This window comes from Delphinapterus leucas, chromosome 8 (genome assembly GCF_059928025.1).
Source record: "Delphinapterus leucas isolate spDelLeu-1000000601 "Yukka" chromosome 8, BTC_Dleu_Yukka2, whole genome shotgun sequence".
NCBI classification, from domain to species: domain Eukaryota; kingdom Metazoa; phylum Chordata; class Mammalia; order Artiodactyla; family Monodontidae; genus Delphinapterus; species Delphinapterus leucas.
Genome location: NC_143136.1, coordinates 63,145,563 through 63,167,554, shown reverse-complemented (window position 1 = coordinate 63,167,554; position 21,992 = coordinate 63,145,563). Strand labels below are relative to the sequence as shown.

General features: G+C 42.0%; 1 protein-coding gene across 1 annotated transcript in view; it reads right to left on the bottom strand.

Annotated features, from left to right (window-relative positions):
* The window catches only part of LRP2 (LDL receptor related protein 2), a gene marked incomplete at its 5' end in the record, with an annotated part of 157,359 nt that overhangs the window by 5,513 nt on the left and 129,854 nt on the right, over positions 1-21,992 (bottom strand). The window contains 14 exons of the mRNA XM_022570207.2: positions 137-244; positions 1,806-1,913; positions 2,952-3,081; positions 3,588-3,705; positions 3,863-3,930; positions 4,630-4,720; positions 6,278-6,397; positions 9,585-9,761; positions 10,539-10,759; positions 11,823-11,951; positions 13,583-13,748; positions 15,479-15,622; positions 17,284-17,415; positions 18,431-18,562. Coding sequence (XP_022425915.2) covers positions 137-244; positions 1,806-1,913; positions 2,952-3,081; positions 3,588-3,705; positions 3,863-3,930; positions 4,630-4,720; positions 6,278-6,397; positions 9,585-9,761; positions 10,539-10,759; positions 11,823-11,951; positions 13,583-13,748; positions 15,479-15,622; positions 17,284-17,415; positions 18,431-18,562 — 1,844 coding nt within the window. The remainder of the gene's footprint in view (positions 1-136; positions 245-1,805; positions 1,914-2,951; positions 3,082-3,587; positions 3,706-3,862; positions 3,931-4,629; positions 4,721-6,277; positions 6,398-9,584; positions 9,762-10,538; positions 10,760-11,822; positions 11,952-13,582; positions 13,749-15,478; positions 15,623-17,283; positions 17,416-18,430; positions 18,563-21,992) is intronic.

Here is a 21,992-nt window from a genome sequence, read left to right as displayed (position 1 = left end):
ATCTTTACTAACTGCCTATACATCTTGGGCTCTATGAGCCTATCAGGGTCTCTCTAGTTTGCCTAGGATTAATAAACCCAGCAATTCCAAAGTCCTTCCCAAATCCCGTATCATTTCAGTAGTCAGTCACTGTTACCTGAGTTTCATCAGCACTTGGGGAAGTTGGCTTTGTGTCTGGAGCTAATTCAGCAGGGTTTATGGCACTTCCATAGTTTTCGTTATACACATTTCCGGATTCGGTTACCTGTGTGCATGTTGAAGGCCATTATTCAGTTTTGAAAGAATTTTTGCTATAAAGTTTCTTATCAGCTCTTTGGTTCTGTTTATCACCTTGCTCTCCCACAAACATGAACTGGCACCATTTTTATTATATGAGACCAACCCTGTGGTCCAGGAATAAACACCACTCTCGTCTCCCCAAAATCAGGAGCACCAACTACTAAGTTGTCTATCTGATGCCTTAATCTTGGGAGGCAAATACACCCATCAATGGTCACACTCTCATGTAGTAATAGCAACTTCTACGTGTTCTCTAGGGCCCCTTACTCCCACTGTTGACCGTAGTTTTGGATAAAGGATACTCTGGTTGTATATTGGCAGCTAAATCCTAATAGAACAGTATGAATTATTTCCAAACGCATTACGTTTGGATATTTAGAATAAAATTATTAATTTCAGAGGACTGCTTAAAAGAGGTTGAATTTTTAAAACAAGAGGCATAATGACATTAATACCCCTCTGTAACATTCATGTGATTCCGAGGTTCCCTCTTAAAGCACAAATTACCATGGATATATAATTAATAAATTACAGGGTAGAAATTCACCCCTTTTCCTATATTTTTACATTCACCACTTTATTTCTTCTCTAACTTGGAAATGTATTGGTAAACATGGCTTCGTTTTATTTCAAGGGAAAAATGCCAAAAATCTATTTTATCATGTAAAGTTTTGCTATCTGGATATTAAAGGATCAGGCAAAATGCTTTCAAGATTCAAATATTGCTGATCTTAAGAAAGTTATTCATAAAATAAACATTTCTGTCTTAACATTAAAATGTACTATACCTTGTGAGTTCAAAAGAAGTTTAGGTGTTAACAGTGAAACTGTATTTTGCCGAGGCCCTAGCTGTTTTGACAAAGGAAAGACAGGCTACCTAACAGTTGACAGGCACTGGCAGTGACGCTGGGGCTATTGATCCAGCCCTAATGAAGAGTTCTGTTCCTTCATCCATACGTCTATCTCATCTCCCTGTTCCTCTAAAAGATGAGTGAGTAATAGGGCCTCATCAAAGGAAATTTATATATCTGTCTATCAACTTCGAAGACCTTTGTACTTTCCAGAAAAGTATGACAAGGGCAAGCAGGGAGGTCACCTCAAATCACACCCTTGTGATACCAGTCAGAACCCAGAGAGTGTGCCCAGTACCCCAAACCTCTGTATAATGACCTGACGACCATCCACTCATTCAGTTCACAGTTATTTACAGAGAGCCCGTATGTGTGTGTCGGGCACAGTGTTTGCCAAGCCTCTGAATATGCACTCAGACCTCCTGCTCTGACCACTCGGGATGAAAAGGCTCTTGGTCTGGGTGCCAAAGAATGGCTGCCAAAACCCAGGATTCTGATTGTTTTCAGGCCTTCTGTCCTTGGGTCAGTCCTGTTACTGCAGGGAGTGAAGCTGAGGAAGCGACCAGTGTGCTTCCTTCCATGGAGGGAAGGTTGGGAGGACCCTAAAGGCACATTATTCCAAAGAACAAGATCCAGCAACAGCCAAAGCTGACAGCACGGACTGTGATTTCTCACCGGGGTTGTTGTTGGCTGAGCCACTTTGACAGCAGTGTCCCTGGAGGTGTATGTCGGGTTTTCAAATATTATGGGCGGCTTCCCCAGGTCCATGGCAAAATGTTCACTCTGATGGAGGGAAAGAAAAAAGAAAAAAAAAAGAAGATCATACCGTGCTGATCTGATTCATACACAGAGGAGGATGTGCTCTTCACACCTGGAGGTACGCTAGGTGTGACGTCCAACTGACCCAAAAAGAACTTGCCCCCCACCTCCAACAAAAGCCAACGGAGACACAAGGCCTCCACGAGGCAAACCGTTATGTAAAGTAATGTAAATGCACTAACTCCTCAGGTCAGGAGAACAGAAACCCTCTTCCCTTATCCGAGTTCTCTATGGCTCCTTAAGGCAAATAACTCACTTGGTGATTGGCTTTGGACATAGAGAAAAGGGTGGGGGTCTGGAAGAGGAGCAAAGAGAAGAGGGAGAGGGGGAAAGAAGACAGGAGGGATAATATTGTACCTTTAGGCAGGAACAAAAAGGAAAGATTGGTGGGGAGGCGGAATACTGGGAATGATTTCCCAACACTGATGGTAGACTTCAGAGTGGATACTAGTCCATTCATAAAGTATTTGGTCCTCACAGGAGGGATTATTTTACAGATGGGGACAGAGTGATCAAGCTCCATCCCTACTATTACATACCTAGCAGGTGGCAGAGTTGTGATTTGAACCAACCACTGACTCTAAAACCACTGTTTATCCCAACACTACACACTGGTGGGAAAATATGTGAGACTAGGAAACATGTTATTTCCCTGCCTCTTCCTTTAAACATACAAAAAGTCATCGAATAAAAACAGAATATCATGGTCCCTCTCCCCTGTTTCCCAAAAAACATAGATTGTTTAAGACTCCAATTAAACTTAAAACTGTTCATGATTCCAGTTCAACCGTGTGGCTTAGATCAGGGGTTAATTTCAATTTCATTACTAATGTTTTTAGACACATTTCTACAACAAACCTAATGTTTCCTAACTTGGTATAGTGAGGGGGCATACAGTATTTCATTTTTTCCTAGGTGAATTTTATTCTTTATAAAAAGTGTTTCTTTGATAAAACAGTAAAAATGATAACCTTCAAATAGTCACTTTGAAACCAAACTCACCATCGCCATTGATCTGTCAATAGCAGACTCGGGCCCCAAACCAGATACTCCAATATCCATGTTAACATCATCCCCTGATCTGAAGGTCACCCCATTTCCATTTTCAGAGGATTTGCTAAGACTGCTTAAGCTGAAAAGAAGTAATCAGTGTCTTATTATTTTTAAAAACCAATCTTTTGCAATAGGATTCTTTCTTTGTACCCTTTCCTAGCTCTTCCTTAAATGAAAGGCTCGATTCCCACTTCGCATTTACACATCACATATGGGAATAAATTCCCTTAGTGACCTCCTGGAAATGTTCGAGCACATTCCCGAATGCTTGAGAATGAGGAGAGGACCAGCTGGGCACTTGCGGAAAGCAAGCCTGGTCCCTCAAACAGCCGACGCTGTTCTCCAGTGTAACCTCAACGTACAACCCTTTAGACTCTAAAATGTGATTTGTACTCAGGCTTCAGAGAAGCAATCAATTAAGACATTGTGATCTGAAGTGACTGCTTTAAGTTCAGTATTTTTTGTTTCCGCAGAATAGGTGAACAGCCTAGGATGCTTTTTTAACTTAAAAGAAAAACTAAGTTATTTACGTGGTTACAGATCACACAGACGTCTAAAATCAATATTCCACCTAACGAAACTGACCTTGACAGCTTGGGCAGAGAAGGCAAAAGAGAGCCAGTTTTCCTATAGTGGAAAAATCCTAAAGTCGCTAAAGCTCCAATTATGATGATCAGGATGATTGTCAACAGCACGGCCGCTGCTGTCAAAGAGGGAAGAAGAAGCAAACATATGAACATGAGGAGAAGGAAAAGAGCCAGTAGTCTTAGCAACAGGGACTGGAGTTAAACAGAATATAGACAACACTCAGTTTAGTTACCATGATGCATTCCCATGTCCCTCGTATTCTTAAAACTTACTTGTTCCGGGAGGAATGCCTTTTGAAAGCCCTATTTCACAGTATTCTCCCACGTAGGCACTAGGACATCTGAAAGGAAAAGAAGAATCATTCACAAGCTGTTGATTTCTTGGGCTCTGATTGTAATCTGACTGTGGAAATTCACTTTTGAGGGAATACCTGTGGCATCTACAGAATCAGCCTCAACAAATAAACCTATTGGTGTCTTCTCTAATCTATGGAATTCCTCCTTGGAAAGTGGAACTGGAAACCTTCATTGTGTTCTTTCCTTTGACGTGCTTTCGTTAAATATCATCTTGCTCCATGTTAAGAGCTCTCTTGATAATTCTCTGCTCTCCAAATCTTCAGCCCAGTCTCTGCCCCTCGTGAGCGCCTAGCACTGTAACGGCTCTGCTGACAGCTGCTCTCCCACAATCCAATTATAATTAGTAATCTGAGGTGAGTAGGAAAATGGGGTTGTCACTTCTCTAACTCCTTGCTCCCCAAAGCGTGGCCCACAGTTCTGTGGCATCTCCCCGGGAGCTTGTCAGAAATGCAGAATCCCTGTAAATGAGATGGGCATTTTTTTCCAGAGCCCCAGGTGATTCTCACGCACATTATAGTTTGAGAAGCACTGCCTTAGCGCTCTGTGGACTCCCCCATTGGAGGGCAAGCTGGTTATGATGTGAAAATTAGTGAACAGGCAAGGTTCTTGTACTTGTTTTTCTGGCTACTTTGAGGTCTCAAACTCCCCCCAGAAGATGTAAGACCTACAGCATTCAGACTTACTTGCATTTGGGGAGGTCATTCTCGTCAAAATAGCAGTTTCCTCCGTTCATACACCTGCATGGAGGGGGCATGATGATAGGACTTTCGATCGCTGCAGAAAGGGAAAGCCACGCAGGTGTTAGTCAGCGGCGCTCAGCAGAGCCCCCTACCATGCAAACCTGCTTCAGCCCAGGGCTGGAGTGGGGAGCCCATGTGGTGGGGCAGCTAATTAGTCTCCCTTTTAAATGTCACCTTCCCCTTAAGTCAGATGAATTTCTTTATCAATAAGGTCTTGGGGAGTAACATACATTTGGTAGGGAAAAAAAGGCAGTTTATAGCATCCCCCCCCCCCCCCCCGCAAAACAGTGGTGAGATACTAGACTCCAGAATATATACTAATAGTTAAAAAGAACATTGTGGTAAAGGAAATCTCTCAGGACATTGACATTTTCTTTTGAAGTTTTCAGAATTCTTCTCTTTGAACCCAGTTAAAATCAAGAATTCAACTTAGGCACACCCCGAAACTTCCACTAAAGGCTCCGAAGTATCAGCAATCCATTCATCAATAAACGGACACGTAGACAGATAAATGGCCGCTTAATGGACAGCTGGTTGGAGATCTCCTCATTTTTTAAGACCTTCAAAATTGCCCTTGCTAAAGATTGTAATCTTGCCAATATTTCCCCAGTAGCATTGGGATAAGAGCGGGGATAGGGGAAGGGGAGGGGGCAGTTTTTACTTGCTGAGTTCGTGCTCTAAACCTGCCAACTTTTCAGCCTGGTTGGGAAGTCAACAGGAGGTGCCTTGTTTAACCGCTTGCGCCCCCTGGTGGCAGAACATGGTTACGCCTCTTCATTTCCCCATCAGCTAAAGCAGGGGGAAGGGCCCAAGGATGTGAGCCATAAAATGGGCCACCAGTGAATTGCAGGATGATTTTCTAACACCCTTATCAAGCATTGGATGCTAGTTAGGGACACTAACTAGTTACTCCCTATGGCTTATTAACTCCTTCATTTAAAAGAGTCACTGAAGAAAGGTCTTGCCAAGAATAGATCATCTATAGCATTTGGGATGAGAATTAAACACTGTTTACTTCCTTCCTTCCAGCTTCCATCTCCCAAGAGCATAAGGTACATTTTAAAACGTGGCCCTTTTTCACTTGTCCAAACTTTGAAATGAGCATGTGGGAAAACCAGTGAACCTCCTCTAGGCCTCCCCTCTGTACTGGATAAGCGCCCCCGTCCCACCTCAGGAGCCTGGTTCTCCACCTTGAGGAGCTCCGTTAAGACTGAATAGATTCAGGGGCGATTGGGATCCAGTACGGGGTGGAGAAAGGAGGAAGAGGCCTTATAGGAAACTCACTCTTCAAAATGTCTTTATAGACAACACAACAGTCGATTTAGGGGCACTGGATCTAAATCTCTGCGGATCTTGGCAAATAATTCTCAGAAATCATTGGAACACAAGATCCGTTTGGCCCCTTAAGTCCCACTCAGCTCTGTTCATATTTTCCACATCTCCCATCCCTCTTTCTAGCCATCCCCACTCTATTCTGCAAGAGACCAGTAAACAGGAATTCTTCATGCTCCTGAAAAAGGTGAAGCACGGGTAAGGGAACCTACTAACGAAGGCAAAGGAGCTGTCCCAGGCCCCCAGGCAGTGTCCCTACCTGCATCACACTCAGTGACGCTTCCTTCTATAAATCTGGAGCCTTGGGGACAGGCACAGGTGTATCCCTCAGGTCTCAGAAGGCAAAGGTGGCTGCAGACCTTTTTGCAGCGGTTGGGCACTGGAAAGCAGAAGAGGACAGCGGTTAGTTTCCGAGGAGGGAACGAATACCCCAACCAAGGACATGCCCATCCACTGAGTTGTGGCCAGGTGACATCAGAGCCCAGGCAGCATACCAACACCTTTAAGCCGCGTGCCACCTGGCAACTCACCCTCATTTACGCTACCTTCCCCTGCCACCCCACCAAAGTGCCACAGTCCCTCCCCGTGCTCTCCATCCCACTGCTGTACCCCTCACATTTTCTTCTGGCATCATTTATCTCCCCTATTGCTCTGGCAGGTTTGGAAGATAGGTGTCCGTCTGGTTCACTGCATGACCTCAAAATCCAATCAGCACTAAGCAATTTGAGATATTTCTAAAAGGTCAGTAAGACCCCATTATTATATCAAGATTTGTCATCACCCAAATTTGGATAGATCATAAAGTGTGGTCCAGCCAAAGCATACATTGGATGTGATTTCCACCCCTGCTCTCCACGGAGAACTTCCTTCTGGGCTTCAGTTTCATTATTTGCAAGATTAGGGAATTTAGAGCTATGATTATCAGAATCACCTGGGAGCTATTCACAATGATTGATGCCCTGTCACAGAAATCCAGATTTAAATCTCTCTGGGATGGAACTCAAGTATTACCATTAAAAGCGCCTCAGGTAATTCTGAAACTAGCTTAGCATATATTATGATTTATCCAAGGATTAGGTCGTCTCTAAATTCTTTCTCAGACTAACATTCTATAATCCTGATTCTCTGTCATGCAAAAACGTGACCATGGACGAGGCATGGCTGTAAAAAGCCTCACTGAAAACCTGTCCCATGGGCTTCCCTGGTGGCGCAGTGGTTGGGGGGTCTGCCTGCCGATGCGGGGTACACGGGTTCGTGCCCCGGTCCGGGAGGATCCCACGTGCCGTGGAGCGGCTGGGCCCGTGGGCCATGGCCACTGAGTCTGCGCGTCCGGAGCCTGTGCTCCGCGGCGGGAGGGGCCACAGCAGTGAGAGGCCCGCGTGCCGCAAAGAAAACAACAACAACAACAACAACAAAAAACCTGTCCCATGACCATTTCTTCAGCTCTCTAGAGCACGCTTTCAAATTTTAATGTCGTACAAATAACCTGGGGAATCGGATTCAAGAGGGCTGGGGTAGGCCTGAGGGTCTGCACTTCCAACTAGCCCCCGTATTGTACCAATGCTCCTGGTCCCTGGCCCACCCTTTGAGTAGAGCAGGGGTCCTCACAATGTTGTTCCTGACCCAGCAACATCAGCATCACCTGGGAACTTGTCAGAAATGCAAATTCTTAGGCCACCTCAGGCCTATTAAGTCAGAAACCCCTCAGGTGGGACCCAGCAAGGCGTGTTCAACAAGCCCTCTAGACGTTTCTGACACGTGCTAAAATTGGAGAGCTATTGGTCCAGAGTAAATGCTAATCTGGCACAGCTGGGCTGAGCCTCTGGCCTACTCATCAATCAACACTTTGCAAAGGAGGCTCAGAGTATCAGCTGGCTGAGATGCTTTTCAGGGAAAGTCTCCAGATTTTCCTCTGCCTGACCCCTGGGCTGTCCTCTCTACAGGGGCCAGAGGGGGCTCCGCAGGTATACTGGGCTCTCCCCTCCTGCCCTTGAAACTGCCAAACATAAGAGCTGCAGGAGCATTTAGGACACAAGAGCTATTATATCAGTGGGGTCTGGAATGTTTTGGAGAAGGTCTGAAGAAGGGTAATCGCTACCAGCAACACAAGGGGGCTAATCCCTAGAAAAGGCATTTGCCGCCAGTGTAATCTCCTGGGAGCCTCCGTTCTGCACTTCAGTTTGTCAAGACTGATTCAGGCTCTCAGAGTATCAGAGAACTCAGGGGGACCTCAGGCTCCACATCTGTTTCACATGCAGGGATTGGAAGGGAGGTGGAAGGGAGGTGACTTGTCAAAGGCCACACAGCCACAGAATGCAATCCGGAATTGGGTACACTGATAGCTGGACCAGAACAGAAAGGTGCTGAGCTTTTGGGTGAATGGCATTGAGTACCAGAACAGAAAGGTGCTGAGCTTTTGGGTGAATGGCATTGAGTTTAAAAACCATTTCTGGGTTTAAAGCTTATCCGCTGGTTGTGTAACTTGGGCGCACCAGTTACTAAATCTTTCCTATTGTCAGTTTCCTTACTTGTGAGATGAAAATTAAACCTCTTTATAAGTTTGGGAGAAGATTAATTGAAGAAGCAGATGTCTGGGTTAATCCTGAAGAGAGAATCTGACATACAGAACTTAATAAAAGTCTATTTCCTTTCCTCACTTCAAAAATGTCCTTTCCCCACTATACATTATTGATATTCTCTAAAATAGACAACTGATGGGAACATACTGTATAGCACAGGGAACTCTACCTAATACACTGTGGTAACCTAAATGGGAAGGAAGTCCAAAAGGGAGGGGATATCTGTATGAGGATGGCTGATTCATTTTGTTGTGCAGTGGAGGCTAACACAACATTGTAAAGCAAGCATACTCCAATAAAAATTAATTTAAAAAAAAGGAAGATATTTCCAAAAAAAAGATTTGATAGAATATTTTGATATATAATTACCTATGTCTGAAATAAAAATCATTAAAGACATCAGTGAATAAAAATGTGCCCACGGGAAAAAGATAATGTCCTTTCTCTTTCACATTACTCCACACAATGATGAAGGATGAATTAGAACACAGGTAACCTGAGGAAGCAGGACCAAGAACTCAGAAAATGAGAAAGAAGGGAGGATGTAGAAATGCATCCTTTAAGCTTTAAGCTAAGGCTCGCATAGCTCAGGATGACTTGACTAGCCCGGCCTTGCAATTGCTAGAGTGGGTAAGACTTCTGATGTCCACGAAGCCTATTACGTGACTTGGCAACCCAACTCACATTTAGCAGGGGGTCTGACACCTACTGGATTCTGTGGCCTAAGAGTACAACCCCACAACTCCAAGCAGCAACAAGGACTGAAGTATTTTTACTCCATATCTGCTGGTGGTGTGCATCATTGCATTCGACCTCCAATTTTATCTTCTTTGGTCAAAATGGTTAAAATACACACAGACACACAGACACACACACAGACACACACACACTCACATGTTTCAGGCACAGGGAGATCAGCCTATTATTATCCACCACCATTTTCCAAAAGAAATATAGCCATTAATTTGAAATAAGGTTGGTGACTACCTGACTGATTATATCTCCATTGATGGAATATTCGAACTTGCGTGAGCCAAGGGTTCACTATCAGCAATTTCTCTTTCTCGTCTCGCCCAAATTTATCTTGGATCCATACTTCTCCCTTATCCTTAGATGACCAGTATAACTGGCTCTCGAAGATGTCCAGACTATAAGGGGTCATTGCTGTTCACCCACAGGGGAAAAGCAAAACAAAACAAGGTTACTGAAAAGAAGATACCTGAGCCCCACTTTTATGTCAGAAGTCAAACCGCTTGGATCAATCTCTTAGGCAACACCTTAAAATTCCAGCAACATTCAGGCAGACTCTCTGTACACACGACCATGAAAGTGTGCTGCACCAGGAGATCAAGATGACAGAAATTAAAATAGATCAATGCCTACCGAATGACACCAATTATAGGGGACTCGCTCACTTTCAAGTTGCTGATTTTATTTTATTTTTAGAAAACAATCTGTAGGGCAGAGATCTTTTTTTTTTCTGTGAACATAAGACACCACTTATCAGAAAAACCTGTTACGTGCTGGATTGTTGTAGTTCTGTAGAGTCTAGATAAGAAAACAAAATGCTTCTCTCCTAGACGTTTCCAGTTGTGCATAAAAAGCAATCTAGCACATTAAAAACTAATGTACCTAGAAGTGGTTAGACACGGATTACCATTGGAACACATGATGGCCATCTCTATCAGAGCAACCCAACAAGAAACGGTTATTTCAACATCTGCTGCTGACAGCAAGTTCTTTTAATTATACAAAAAGGACTTAATAACTGCTAATAGATTCATTTGCATTTAAATCAGCAGCTGGGAGCTGGGCAGAGTGGTATCTAAGAAACTATAAAAAGCATCTCCTAAGATTAGGGTTCCTTCTTACGAAAATGGGCAAAGAGACTGGAAATACATTAATTATTTAATATATGAAATTCTAAGTGAAATTTCTAACCTGCAATTGCAACAATTCTCCTATCGGTCCCATCATATTTGATGGTTTCAATAATGTCCTCCTTGAGGTCACTCCAGTAGATCCGGTCACCATTCACATAATCTATACAAAGGCCGGTTGGCCAACCGAGGTCCTCCTGAACCAGGACTTTCCGACGCTGCCCATCCATCCAAGCAGACTCGATTTTAGGTTCTTTGCCCCAGTCAGTCCAGTACATAAACCTGTAACGGAAGGTTTCCTCATGGCAGCATTTCATCTAGTGGAGAAATCAACTGGTTTTCAAAGAGCCTTGGGTCCTAAATGATGCTATTTTTATACTTTACACAAGACAGGGAGAGAAAGGGGGGAGCCTGTGCATCTGTGATCTACCCTTCCTGAGAACTGCACTTTCCCAATAGAAACTGGCCAGCCCTGTCCAAAGATATATATCCAGACCTTTTAAAATATATAATCACAAAAGCTGTTCATTCTTCAAAAAATATTTCTTGAATGCCCGCTGTGTGAGAAGCTACTATCCTGTATTTGGAACGTATCAGAGAACAAAACAGATTCCTTCCCTCATGGAGCTTACATTCTAACTCTTTGAAAAGGTATTACTTTGCATGCAATTAATACTTAATTGTAGAAGAACTGAGCAGACCAGGGACTGTACCCTTTAAACACCTAGAAAGGATCAGGCAGGCAAGATAAATGGGTGGAACAGGGCAGTTATGAATGTAGAGTGATGGGCAAACACCGCATCAAGCAAAGCCCTGTCTAAGAGTTCCAGGCAATACCGCGTCAAGGAAGGCACACCTACCTAACTTTACCAGTTCTTCTGATTTTTCAAGCCAAAAATACAAATATTTATTTTTAATTTAAATGTTATCTACTAAGTTTACAAAAAAAAAAAATCTTAAAGCTCTGTGAAGGTCAAGTCCAATAAGTGTATGGGCCATATTTAGCCCATCAGCCACCACTTTGCAATGTCTAGTCTAAACCAATCATCAGGTGTTGCTCAATCCTTAAATTCTGTTGAGAAACGTGTGGGTTTTAGACAAACTGGGCTGTGGAAAAAGTGCGGCCAGAGGCCTTCCCCTGACACAGTGTCCATCTTCTGAAGCCTGTTTTGTCCTAAGTGATCTTTAGGGCATATTATAATTCTTGAAAATAGTCATAGGTGCCACTCAAAAAAGTCCAAGGACAATTTCAGTACAATTAGGAAAAGATAATTGAAGATATAATTTTTTTTGGAGAATCTAGTGGAAAATATCTAGAACATTAAGGACTCCTTCAAGTACTTACCCTAGTTTGGGATTCACAACTATTGCAGCTGGGTGATCCAGTTGAGTGGAAATCAGCCACTTTCTGTACCTTCCATCTAGTTCAGCCACCTCGATCCGCTGACTCCTGGCATCTGACCAGTAAATATGCCTGAATTTAGAGAGACAAAGGTAAACAATTGAAAAGTCTAGACTGGACTTCTGGGGAAGAGGTGTGAAGATGAGAGCATTTAGTTCGGAAGTTCTGGCCAACAAGACAGCTACTCAGGCACCAGTGATGATGAGAGCACAGCCTCCCTCTCCCAGGAGTGCCCCAATCTCTTCAGCCAAGGGCACATCTGTAGAAAGTTACAAGTGATGGGGTGTCGGATGAAGGGGATATTCAGCCAAAGCAGCTGTATCAGCCAGGATTGGTAATGATGATGAACCTCACATCCGGCACTATTATGAGACAATTGCTTCTAGATAGGAGTTGTGAGGCACTGTTGGCCTTTCATTCTGACTGCCTGTGAGTTGGCTTCCTCCTCAGCCAAGAGCCCATTGGAATCACTAGGAATCTGGCATCAGCTCCAAGGATGAGTGGAAATAGCCATGCAAAATAACAAACTCAGCAAAGCCATCCTGCCCTTATTCCATCCCTAAGGCTTCAGATCTCAGCCTCTAACAAGCAGAAAGAGTTCCAGCAGTTGCTTAAATTTACTCATTCATTAAGGCTGAGAAGAGGTAAAATTTCAAACAAGAAGACAGATCTTGGTTGGTTGGTTTGAAGAAGGAAGTGGTTGGTTTGAAGAAGGAAGCGCTAAAGTCTAGAGTTTCCAGTTCATGACTCTCTGAGGTCTTGTTTCCTGACAGAAGTTGCTGAAATGAGTCTCCTGTTACACTGCAGGCACAGTGGGACCTACTTAACTTCTGCAGAGATGCTCAAGTCTTCCAAGAGCACCAGACAAGTGAGCGAAAAGGTGAAAATTAATTAATACTACATAGGATTCTCTGTTCTCCCAGAGCGCAGCAAACATTTTCCTTTATTAGTTCATTTCAAGGACATAAGAGGTTCTACAAATGGTTGAATTCTGATTGTAATGTAATTACTTTCCCACAAACGTCATTCCAACCCAAGGCTCTTCCTTGAAGAAGGAGCTTATTAATTCTTCCACATCAGTTTGCCTCTCATGCATGTATCTGATGACAAACCTACTTAAGGTTCTTATTTAGGTATCGTCCAAAATGTCTGGCTCTGGTCCCTGAAGTTCTAGAAGGTGTAGAAGAGCAGATCAAAGCTAACAGCTCTATTAACTCAAACCCAAAGATTATACAGGGAAGTCAAATTTCCAATCTGTTCAGAAAACATAGCCTCCTAAAAACACAACATGTGGATTGTTCCTCCTCAAAACAATACCATAAAGAAACATGTTTCATCTCAACTGCTTTGCTGGTAGAATGTAAGGCTGTCCCATTTCTTCACAAAATGAACAGCGCTGCCATACTGAAAGTTCATTTTGGAATCCAGAACTCTGTTGGCAAGAATGCTCTCCCAGATAAAATATAAAATCTTGACCTTGGGGCTTTCCCAAAATTTTCATGGCACACATAGAATATAGGAAGTGATGATGTTTATATGACACAATGGGGAAGCCGAGGTAGTTGCTGAGGCTACAGGAAGCCCAGGCATCACCCAGCTGCCCCTGAGGCTGAGTGTGCCCATAATCTGGGCCAGTTTAACTCACGTGCCATGGTGAGCAGAGGGGAGCTCTGGCCAGGAAAATAGAATGAGGCTAAACTTACCTTCCAACCCAGTCCACTGCTAACCCATCTGGCTGCACTATGTATTTCAGATCCAGGTTAACTTCCTTCACAGGATTATTGCTGCCAGATTCAAAGTTGGGGATGTAGGCACGTTTGATAGCACCAAAATTAGAGCCGTGCCCTAGCACAGTGTAATATACAACACCTGCGGAGGCAAGACACACAGGTCAGTTTCCTGTTAGGAACACCAGGTAAGGGAGGAACTGGGTCTAATCAGGTGAAGTGCTGTTCATTCATTGACACCTCTACCTCTTCGGTGTTCCTATAATACTAATAATTCAATTTAACCAGTATGATCAAACCTCAAAATCTATCATACTTGAGCTATTAGCTACAAATGCTTCAATTGATAACTTATTGATACTTAGTCCTCTCTATTTGAAGGTAATCCATTAAAATATATTTCAGCCTATTTACCCCCATTAGGATCACGTTCTAGTTTCCAAAACAGAACATATAGATAAACCAGGGGCAAATTGTTAAGAGTTTGAGTCCATACTAGCAATAAAGGAGCTGTGTAGATGAGAAGTCTTATTTTATGTATAGACTAAAGGATATTGGACAGCAGACATTTTAAAAAGCATAGGAAGAAGGAGACGCAAGAGGGAGGGGATATGGGGATATATGTATACGTATAGCTGATTCACTTTGCTATACAGCAGAAACTAACACAACATTGTAAAGCAATTATACTCCAATAAAGATGTTAAAAAAAAAAAGCATAGGAAGACTGACTTTCAAGGCACATACTTTCCTAGGTATGAACCATTCTTTTTTTTATTTTTTAAGATTTTTTTTGATGTGGACCACTTTTAAAGTCTTTACTGAATTTATTATGATACTGCTTCTGTTTTATGTTTTGGATTTTTGGCCGCGAGGCATGTGGGATCTTAGCTCCCTGACCAGGGATCAAACCCATACCCCTGCACTGGAAAGCGAAGTTTTAACCACTGGACCGCCAGGGAAGTTCCCTGAACCATTCTTGAAAATTTCATTGTATTGTATAATGAAATGTGAAAACACAACAGCAATAAATCTTACATAGTTAGTTTGCAAAGCATTTTCATATCTGTCATCTCACTTGGTTTTACAAACAACTCTCAGAGGGAGGCAGGCCGAACAAGATTACCGCTTTTATTTTACAGATGAGAAATGGGGACCCAGAGAACTGTTTCCATTATTTAAGGTCATAAAGCTAGTAGACGAGGGAGACAGGCGTAGAACACAAGTTTTCCTGCCCCACTACCGTCTCCCACACGCCAGAGCCATGAGAGACTCCACAGTAAGCATCATTCATTTTTCCTTCATTGAACGCCCACCACACACACTGTACTAGATCCTGGGTCAGATGCTAGGCATGTAGAGATGAATTCGATTTAGTCTCTGTCTCCAAAGAGCACACAGTTAAGATGTAGGGAGAAAAATACGTGGACAATTAGCTGTAACTCAACATAACATGTGCTTTAGTAGAAGCGTGTATAAAATGCTACAGGCTCACAGAACTGTGCCAGGAGGGATTATCAAAGACATCACAGGGGAGGTGACTTTGAACTGGGTCTTTGAGTAGAAATTTTCCAAGCGTACAACGGTGGGGAAGGCAAGGGCAAAGACAAGGAGATAGTAAACAAAGGGACATGAGGTGATCCTGAAAGGATAGTCCCCAGAAATGGGAGAAGGTTCCGTGAGAAGGTGGGAAACACTGGCTGGGACGCACGGCCACAGCTAAATTGTCTGGAGCACGCTGGGCGGGGGGAGCATCCTCTTCCACTCGGGCAACAACATTCACTCATTAGAAATAAATTCCCCAAAGTTCAACACTTTATAATTCAATGTATTCAACTGTTATCAATGACCGATGCCACAGTTCATACTCACTGAGGCCTGTGCCCTCTGGATCCCAATCGTAATCCATAGCCTGAATGCGTTCCTGGTCTTCAAGGTACTCTGAGAACTTCTCAGATGAGAGATTGTATTTTCGAATTCGCACGTTTTCGGGCAGTAGCAGCAAAGGAGGGTAACCTGTAAACAAATGAAGGGCTGATTAATCTGTTTGAGTGCTACCTGAACTTTTGTTTATAACAGTAGGATATAAAACAGCAGATATCCTCCCTGCCCTTAAAAAATAAAACAAAAACGAATTTTTCTAAAAATTGATCTCTGTTAATGAATAGAGAGGACCATCAACTGGGTTGCAAAATCTGTGACTGTCGACATCCTTGTCTCTATTTCAGGTAGAAAGATAACATTTCTGTTAGGGATATTATCAGTTCTTTATCTTTGGGCAACAGTTTAAAGCTAAGCCAAGACTGAGACCCCTGGATAGCTACTTCTTTTTCACTGATTTTTTTTTCAATGACAGTAAAACAGACAAGATTGTAGACATTCAGTCTCACAGAAGAAATACAATATGTAGAGTCATACTAAAAGTTTACCCGGAAGTCCTCATTTCCCATTCTTTACTGACAGATTTTAATGGTTCTTTTAGCAGGCAATCAGCTCTGTGACCCAATTTAGCTTCTAGCTAATGACAAAAAACAGCTTGTTCTTGGTTTAAAAAAGGTTTTTTTAATTAAAGCAGCTATGTAAATGGTGACTCATTCCAAGATGCATTGCCTAGAATTTTTAAAATTTAATTTACTTGCATAATGTCAGTCGAATCTAACTTAAGTAACTTTTGAAAGTTCATTTTATATATTTCCTTTATCTTGACATAATGTTTTATATAAATATTCTAATTTATTTCAGTCATCTCGTTAGTTAAGAGTTAAACATTTTCTAATTTGCTGCTTAATTACCACACCAACTGTTCAAATGCCTTTATCCTAGTTTTCCTTCAGTGTCAAAAATGCTTGGAGGGTAAAATATTTAAGTATGCTAGTCAAATGTGTGCTTTAAAAGCCTAATTTGTATGAAGAAATTGAAAAGCCATTTTACCCTTCATTTGCAAAATAAAAATGCTATTTTCTTATCAAGTCCTTAAACTCATTTACAAACTTTAAATTCAAATCTATAAGATCATAAAGACCCCTTAACTGAGATATGCTGATTTAGATCAGACCTCTGGAACTCTGGACTGTGATACTTCTGACTTTTATTGTCATTTCTATCTAGTATTTATTACTGCTTTCACTCAGGCCTGATTCTCAAATATTGGCATTAACCTAAAATGTAGAGCTAATGATTGAAGTCGCAAATAAGCCAGGTGCTTTTTGTATGTGATCAGTAGTCCATGAACAATAAAAAGACATTTCTCAACAGAATGTCCCTGATTTGCCCCAACTGACTGCGACCCATTGAATGGAACGTTTTTTGTGACCCGCGTTGAATTACTGGGCCTCAAACCTTGACCTCAGTGGACTGGGAGCTTTTGATGACCACCATCCTACAGGGAAGCACTTGTTGTTTGAATCCTCTGGAGAGTGACATCTTGTCCACTTTTTGAAGTTTTTATCCAGGTGGACCAGAGGCTAAATCCAGAATAATACGTAACCCCTGACTCTTGTTTTAACTCCTAAGTATTTGTTGGGGGGTTGTAGTTAGTGTTTTAATCTGGCAGGGGAGGAGAGAGGAGAAGAGGGTGGATGGGTGTGTTGGAAGAGAAGTAGCTGGTGAATTTACAAAATAAGACTCTAAAGTTTATTTCCTGGTACATCAGTTAATCCCGAGGTCAATCATCCTACCGTCAGCTGCACACCGTCCTCCGTGGCTGTCAGTCACGGACCTGAACCCTTCGGCGCAGGAACACTCGTAACTTCCTTTGGTGTTAAGGCAGTTCTGGGGACAAACCCCAAATTGCTCACATTCGTTGACGTCTGTAGGCAAAATAAAACCAAGTGGGCAACATCTGCTCCCATCCATTCCTTAGAGACCCTGCTTCTGTTTAAAGCCATATTCACGAGCAATAAGGATGAGAAGGGTGCAGATGAACATAAGCGATGATGCCAATGTTTGTGGAACACTGACCAAGTTTCAGACACCGTTTCACATGCTTTTCATGTTTTTTCCTCATTTAATCTTCCAGCAAGACTCTCTGAGGTAGGGACTATTATTGAACCCAAAACCCCAAAGACCAGATTTAAACGGAAGCAGTCTGACTCTGTACAACAACAGAATAAGATTTTCCCTTTGGGGAAGCAGCTGTTGTGCTGTTGATGTTTGGTACCACTTCCCTCCTGCTAATTGGCTTCAGAAAGGGAAGTCATTGATTGGTTTTTTCGACTGAGTTCTTAAGCTTCAGCCCTTAAAAGAACTATTCTAACCATCTGAGTATGGCACATCATGAGATAGGAACAGTAAATTCAAATGATCAAATACACCTAAAATCATACTTGATATTTACCATTCTTGATAAGCTCCCTTAGGACTCCACACCTGGGAACTCATTTCCATCTGATGTAGGAGGTATGTAATAAATACATGTTGTTTGAAGAAAGTAAGGCTTGTGTTGTACAGCTGATTCACTTTGTTATACAGCAGAAACTAACACAACATTGTAAAGCAATTATACTCCAGTAAAGATGTTAAAAAGAAAAAAAAGAAAATTTGATCTCAGACACTGGTACAGTATCATCACTCAGGTCTTCATTAATCATATCAATTTCACAGACATTACTGAAGATGAGCTATGGCCCAATGCTCTGCAAGGCACCAGTAAGATAGCCTGGAAAAAGCAACTGGCATCCTTGAGTCATGGTCCTAGCTCATGAGCTAGGACCATGAGCTTAGCCCCATGAAGGGAATTAAACCATGTTTAGTAAAAGGGAATGAACGGAGAATCTAAAAAGTACAAGGTTCTCCCTAATAGGAAGTGGAGGAAATATACTCTACCTTCACAGGAGTTTCTGTCGAAACTATTGGCTTCGAACCCAGGTCTACAGGAGCAGATGAATCCTCCTTCACTTAATTGGGTACAGTTGTGTTCACACAGATTTTCAGCACATGACCTTTCTTTTCCTGTATCTGAAAAACAAAATCCCAGCATTACAAATGAAAAGTACAAAGCACATCAGCCACAAATGAACAGTCAAGTGGTATATCAGAAGAACACCTACAGATAGCCAATTATAGAACACCTTGAGATGACCCCTTTCCATAAGCTTTGCAGAGTACCAGAGACCTCTGTATAGGGATATCTGATAATGGCTTGAAAACCATTTGTACAAATACATGTAATGTTAGATCCTTGAGGCAATTTTCTGATTATACACAGCACTGCCAGGCTCATTCTCAGAGCATCCAGTTCTGGACAGAATCACAGCCAGGGACTCTTTACACCTGTAACCACCTGCTCCACTATCTTAATATTATATAATTATATTTATATATAAATAATGTTTATATATAAATAGATACATCTCAAATGTGTGTATACATGTATATATATACACACACGTATAAATAAAAGACACTGATACAGGTATCTCCTGACTCAATTCTTTTAAATAAAAATAGATTTATATCTATTTGTCCTCTATAGTAGGCAATGAAGTGAACTTAGCCACTTCTCAGGGTCCCCTAAGGCAGGGGTCCCCCACCCTCAGGCCGCAGACCACTACCGGTCCACAGCCTGTTAGGAACAGGGCCGCACAGCAGGCGGTGAGCAGCGGGCAAGCGAGTGAAGCTTCATCTGCCGCTCCCCACTACTCCCCACCGCTCTCCATCGATCCCCACCGCTCCCCATCACTCCCCACCGCTCCCCACCGCTCCCCACTGTTTCCCATCGCTCCCCACCGCTCCCCATCGCTCCCCATCGCTCGCATTACCGCCTGAACCATCACCCCACCTCCAGCTCCCATCCGTGGAAAAATTGTCTTCCTGGTGCCAAAAGGTTGGGGACCGCTGCCTTAAGGTACAATGACCATGGGTATATGTGGTTTGAATAAATTAAAAACATTCAGTTTCAAAAACACAAAATAAAGCACAATAACCTTCAATGGAATGCTGCCCTTGGATTTCATACTTAAAAGCTTTATGCGTTAAACTCTTATAATAAAGGTCTAGTCTGAGCTCTTAACAATGACACATTGCTAAATAGGTCTGTTCAGATTTTCTATTTCTTCCTGAGGCAGTTTTAGCATTTTTTGTCTAAGAATTTATCCATTTCACCTAAGTTGTCTAATGCGTTGGCATGAAGTTTCTCATAGTATTTCTCTATTACCTTTTAAATTTCTGTAAGGTGGGTAAGTAATGTCTCCACAGCATTGCTCAATAAATGTGACCCTATTTTTATCAACATGAGTAGCCTTGAGCCAGTCACATAACCTCTCTGAGTCTCAAGTACACCATGAGGCTCTGTGATTTCCTCCCCAGCTCTAAAATCTACAATGTGATTAGGGATCCCAGGAGGTAAAAATTTCTGGACCAAGTGTTCCCTTGAATGAGTGTTCACTCTTGTGAAGCAAGAGTCTTTAACGAGAGCAGAACCCTATAACATTATGAGATTCATCCTCAAATGTAAAGACCTTCCTGTAACTTTTTTCATTTGAAAACAATCACCATTTTAATTCATAATACAAAAGATCTCCCCCAACCCAGATATATGATACTCTATTTCGGAAGTAGGCACTCTATTTTCCATTTTATGAAGAAGGAATAAGAACTACCAGACAGAGAAATAGCAGGTCAATCTATCTCTGTAATCACATAAATAATATTTGCAACCTGAGGTTAACTTCTTTTCTTTATCCCTCAATGGTATGAGCAAAATGTTAATGTCTTTCCTTTCATGATTTTTAAATATTTTTAAAAAAGAAAACACATGTCCAAAACACTTCAGTGATCCTGTTTAAAAGAAAAGGAGGAGGAAGAGGAGAAGAAAGGAAAAGAAAAGGAAAGCAAGTGGATTACCAGCATCAAAGAACTGGTGTTTTAAATAAGAATTCTATGTCTTAGTCAAATTAGCCCACTGCAGTAAGACTTAATTCCATATCACAGATCCGCTTAATATCTGAAAAGAAATGCTGCTTCCATACCATATTAATGCCTGTGATACCTATTTCCTTTAAATAAGCCCTGCTTTTAATTAAATGTCATTTGAATTAAAAGTACTGAGGTTAATTTTAAGGCTTTTAATTGGCACAGGTAACTAAAAGAGAAACCAGTGTTTGACCTGAGCCTAACTTGGAAATATTCCAAAGTCCTGGAACCATTCACATATCAGTCTCTAGGCAGCAGAACCCAAATCTACCTTTGGGTTTTACAAATTCCATCATGTTTACGCTTTTTAAATATTTAATCAAGTCACATTATTATGTCAAAAACTCCAGGCCCCATTGAGAAAGTGTGTGAAACGAATGGCAAATCAACTCAACATGGCTGATTCTTCATCTTGTTTTGTAACCCACACAGGAGAAAATTTGCCAGGAATTCTTTGGGGCGCCTCAGAAAAAGGCGATTAAAGCCCACAAAATTGAAAGCATGTGCAGCTAACTAAGGTGACTAAGTCCAGACTTGTAGGGTTTGAAGAACTCCCTCCTTTTTCCTAAGAAGAAATCGAGGCCTGACGAAGTCAGTATGTACTCAAAGTGGCACAGCTAGTTGCAGAGGAGCTAGAAGCTGGCTCTTCCAGACTGCAGTCCCAGGACTGTTCAAATTCTGCCTCTGCCACTCTGTGTGACCTCAAGCAAGTTACTTAAGCTCTCTGAGCTTTATTATATAGTTAGACATAATAGCAGTAATCCCCTGGAGCTATCTTGAGTGACAAATTAGAGAATGTATGTGAAAGCATTTCATAAATGCTACAAAGGACTACCAAAGTGTGAATAATTAGCATGCCCTTCCAAGATTTCCATCACAATATTAAGCTAGAATCATCCCTTGATTGCATACATCATCCTTTCCCTACACAAAATCCTCTCTTAAAAATAAGTGGTCCTTCCAAGGTCCCCTGTGACATTTCCATTCTCACCGACCACTCTTCCCCTATGTGCCAAAGATTACTGCATTTGGCTTAAGATGAAAAAATGTACAAACTAAGAAACAAAATTAATAGCTTCAAGGTGCTGAGAGGCACCTAATGAACTGGGAAGAGGATACGCCCTGCAGTTAAACAGATCAGAGTTCAAATCCTGACTCAGTTTCTTGATGACAGGAAGACATAGCCAATTTATTTAACCTGTAAGTTGGCTTCCTCACTTGTTTAAAAGAGAGAGACAGAAAGACAGACAATACCTAACTCACAGGATTGTTACAGGGATGAAATGAGATAATCCATGTACTGTTTAGCACAATGTCTGGTATAGAATAAGTGTTCAATAACAGGTAGCTATGGGCTTGGCTGCAGTTCAGAACACAACGTGTAAATTAAAGAGAAACACGGTTATCGTCTACTTTATGTTATTGCATGCTTCCAGTAGGTTAACCTGAGTTACTACAATGAAGTATAAAAATA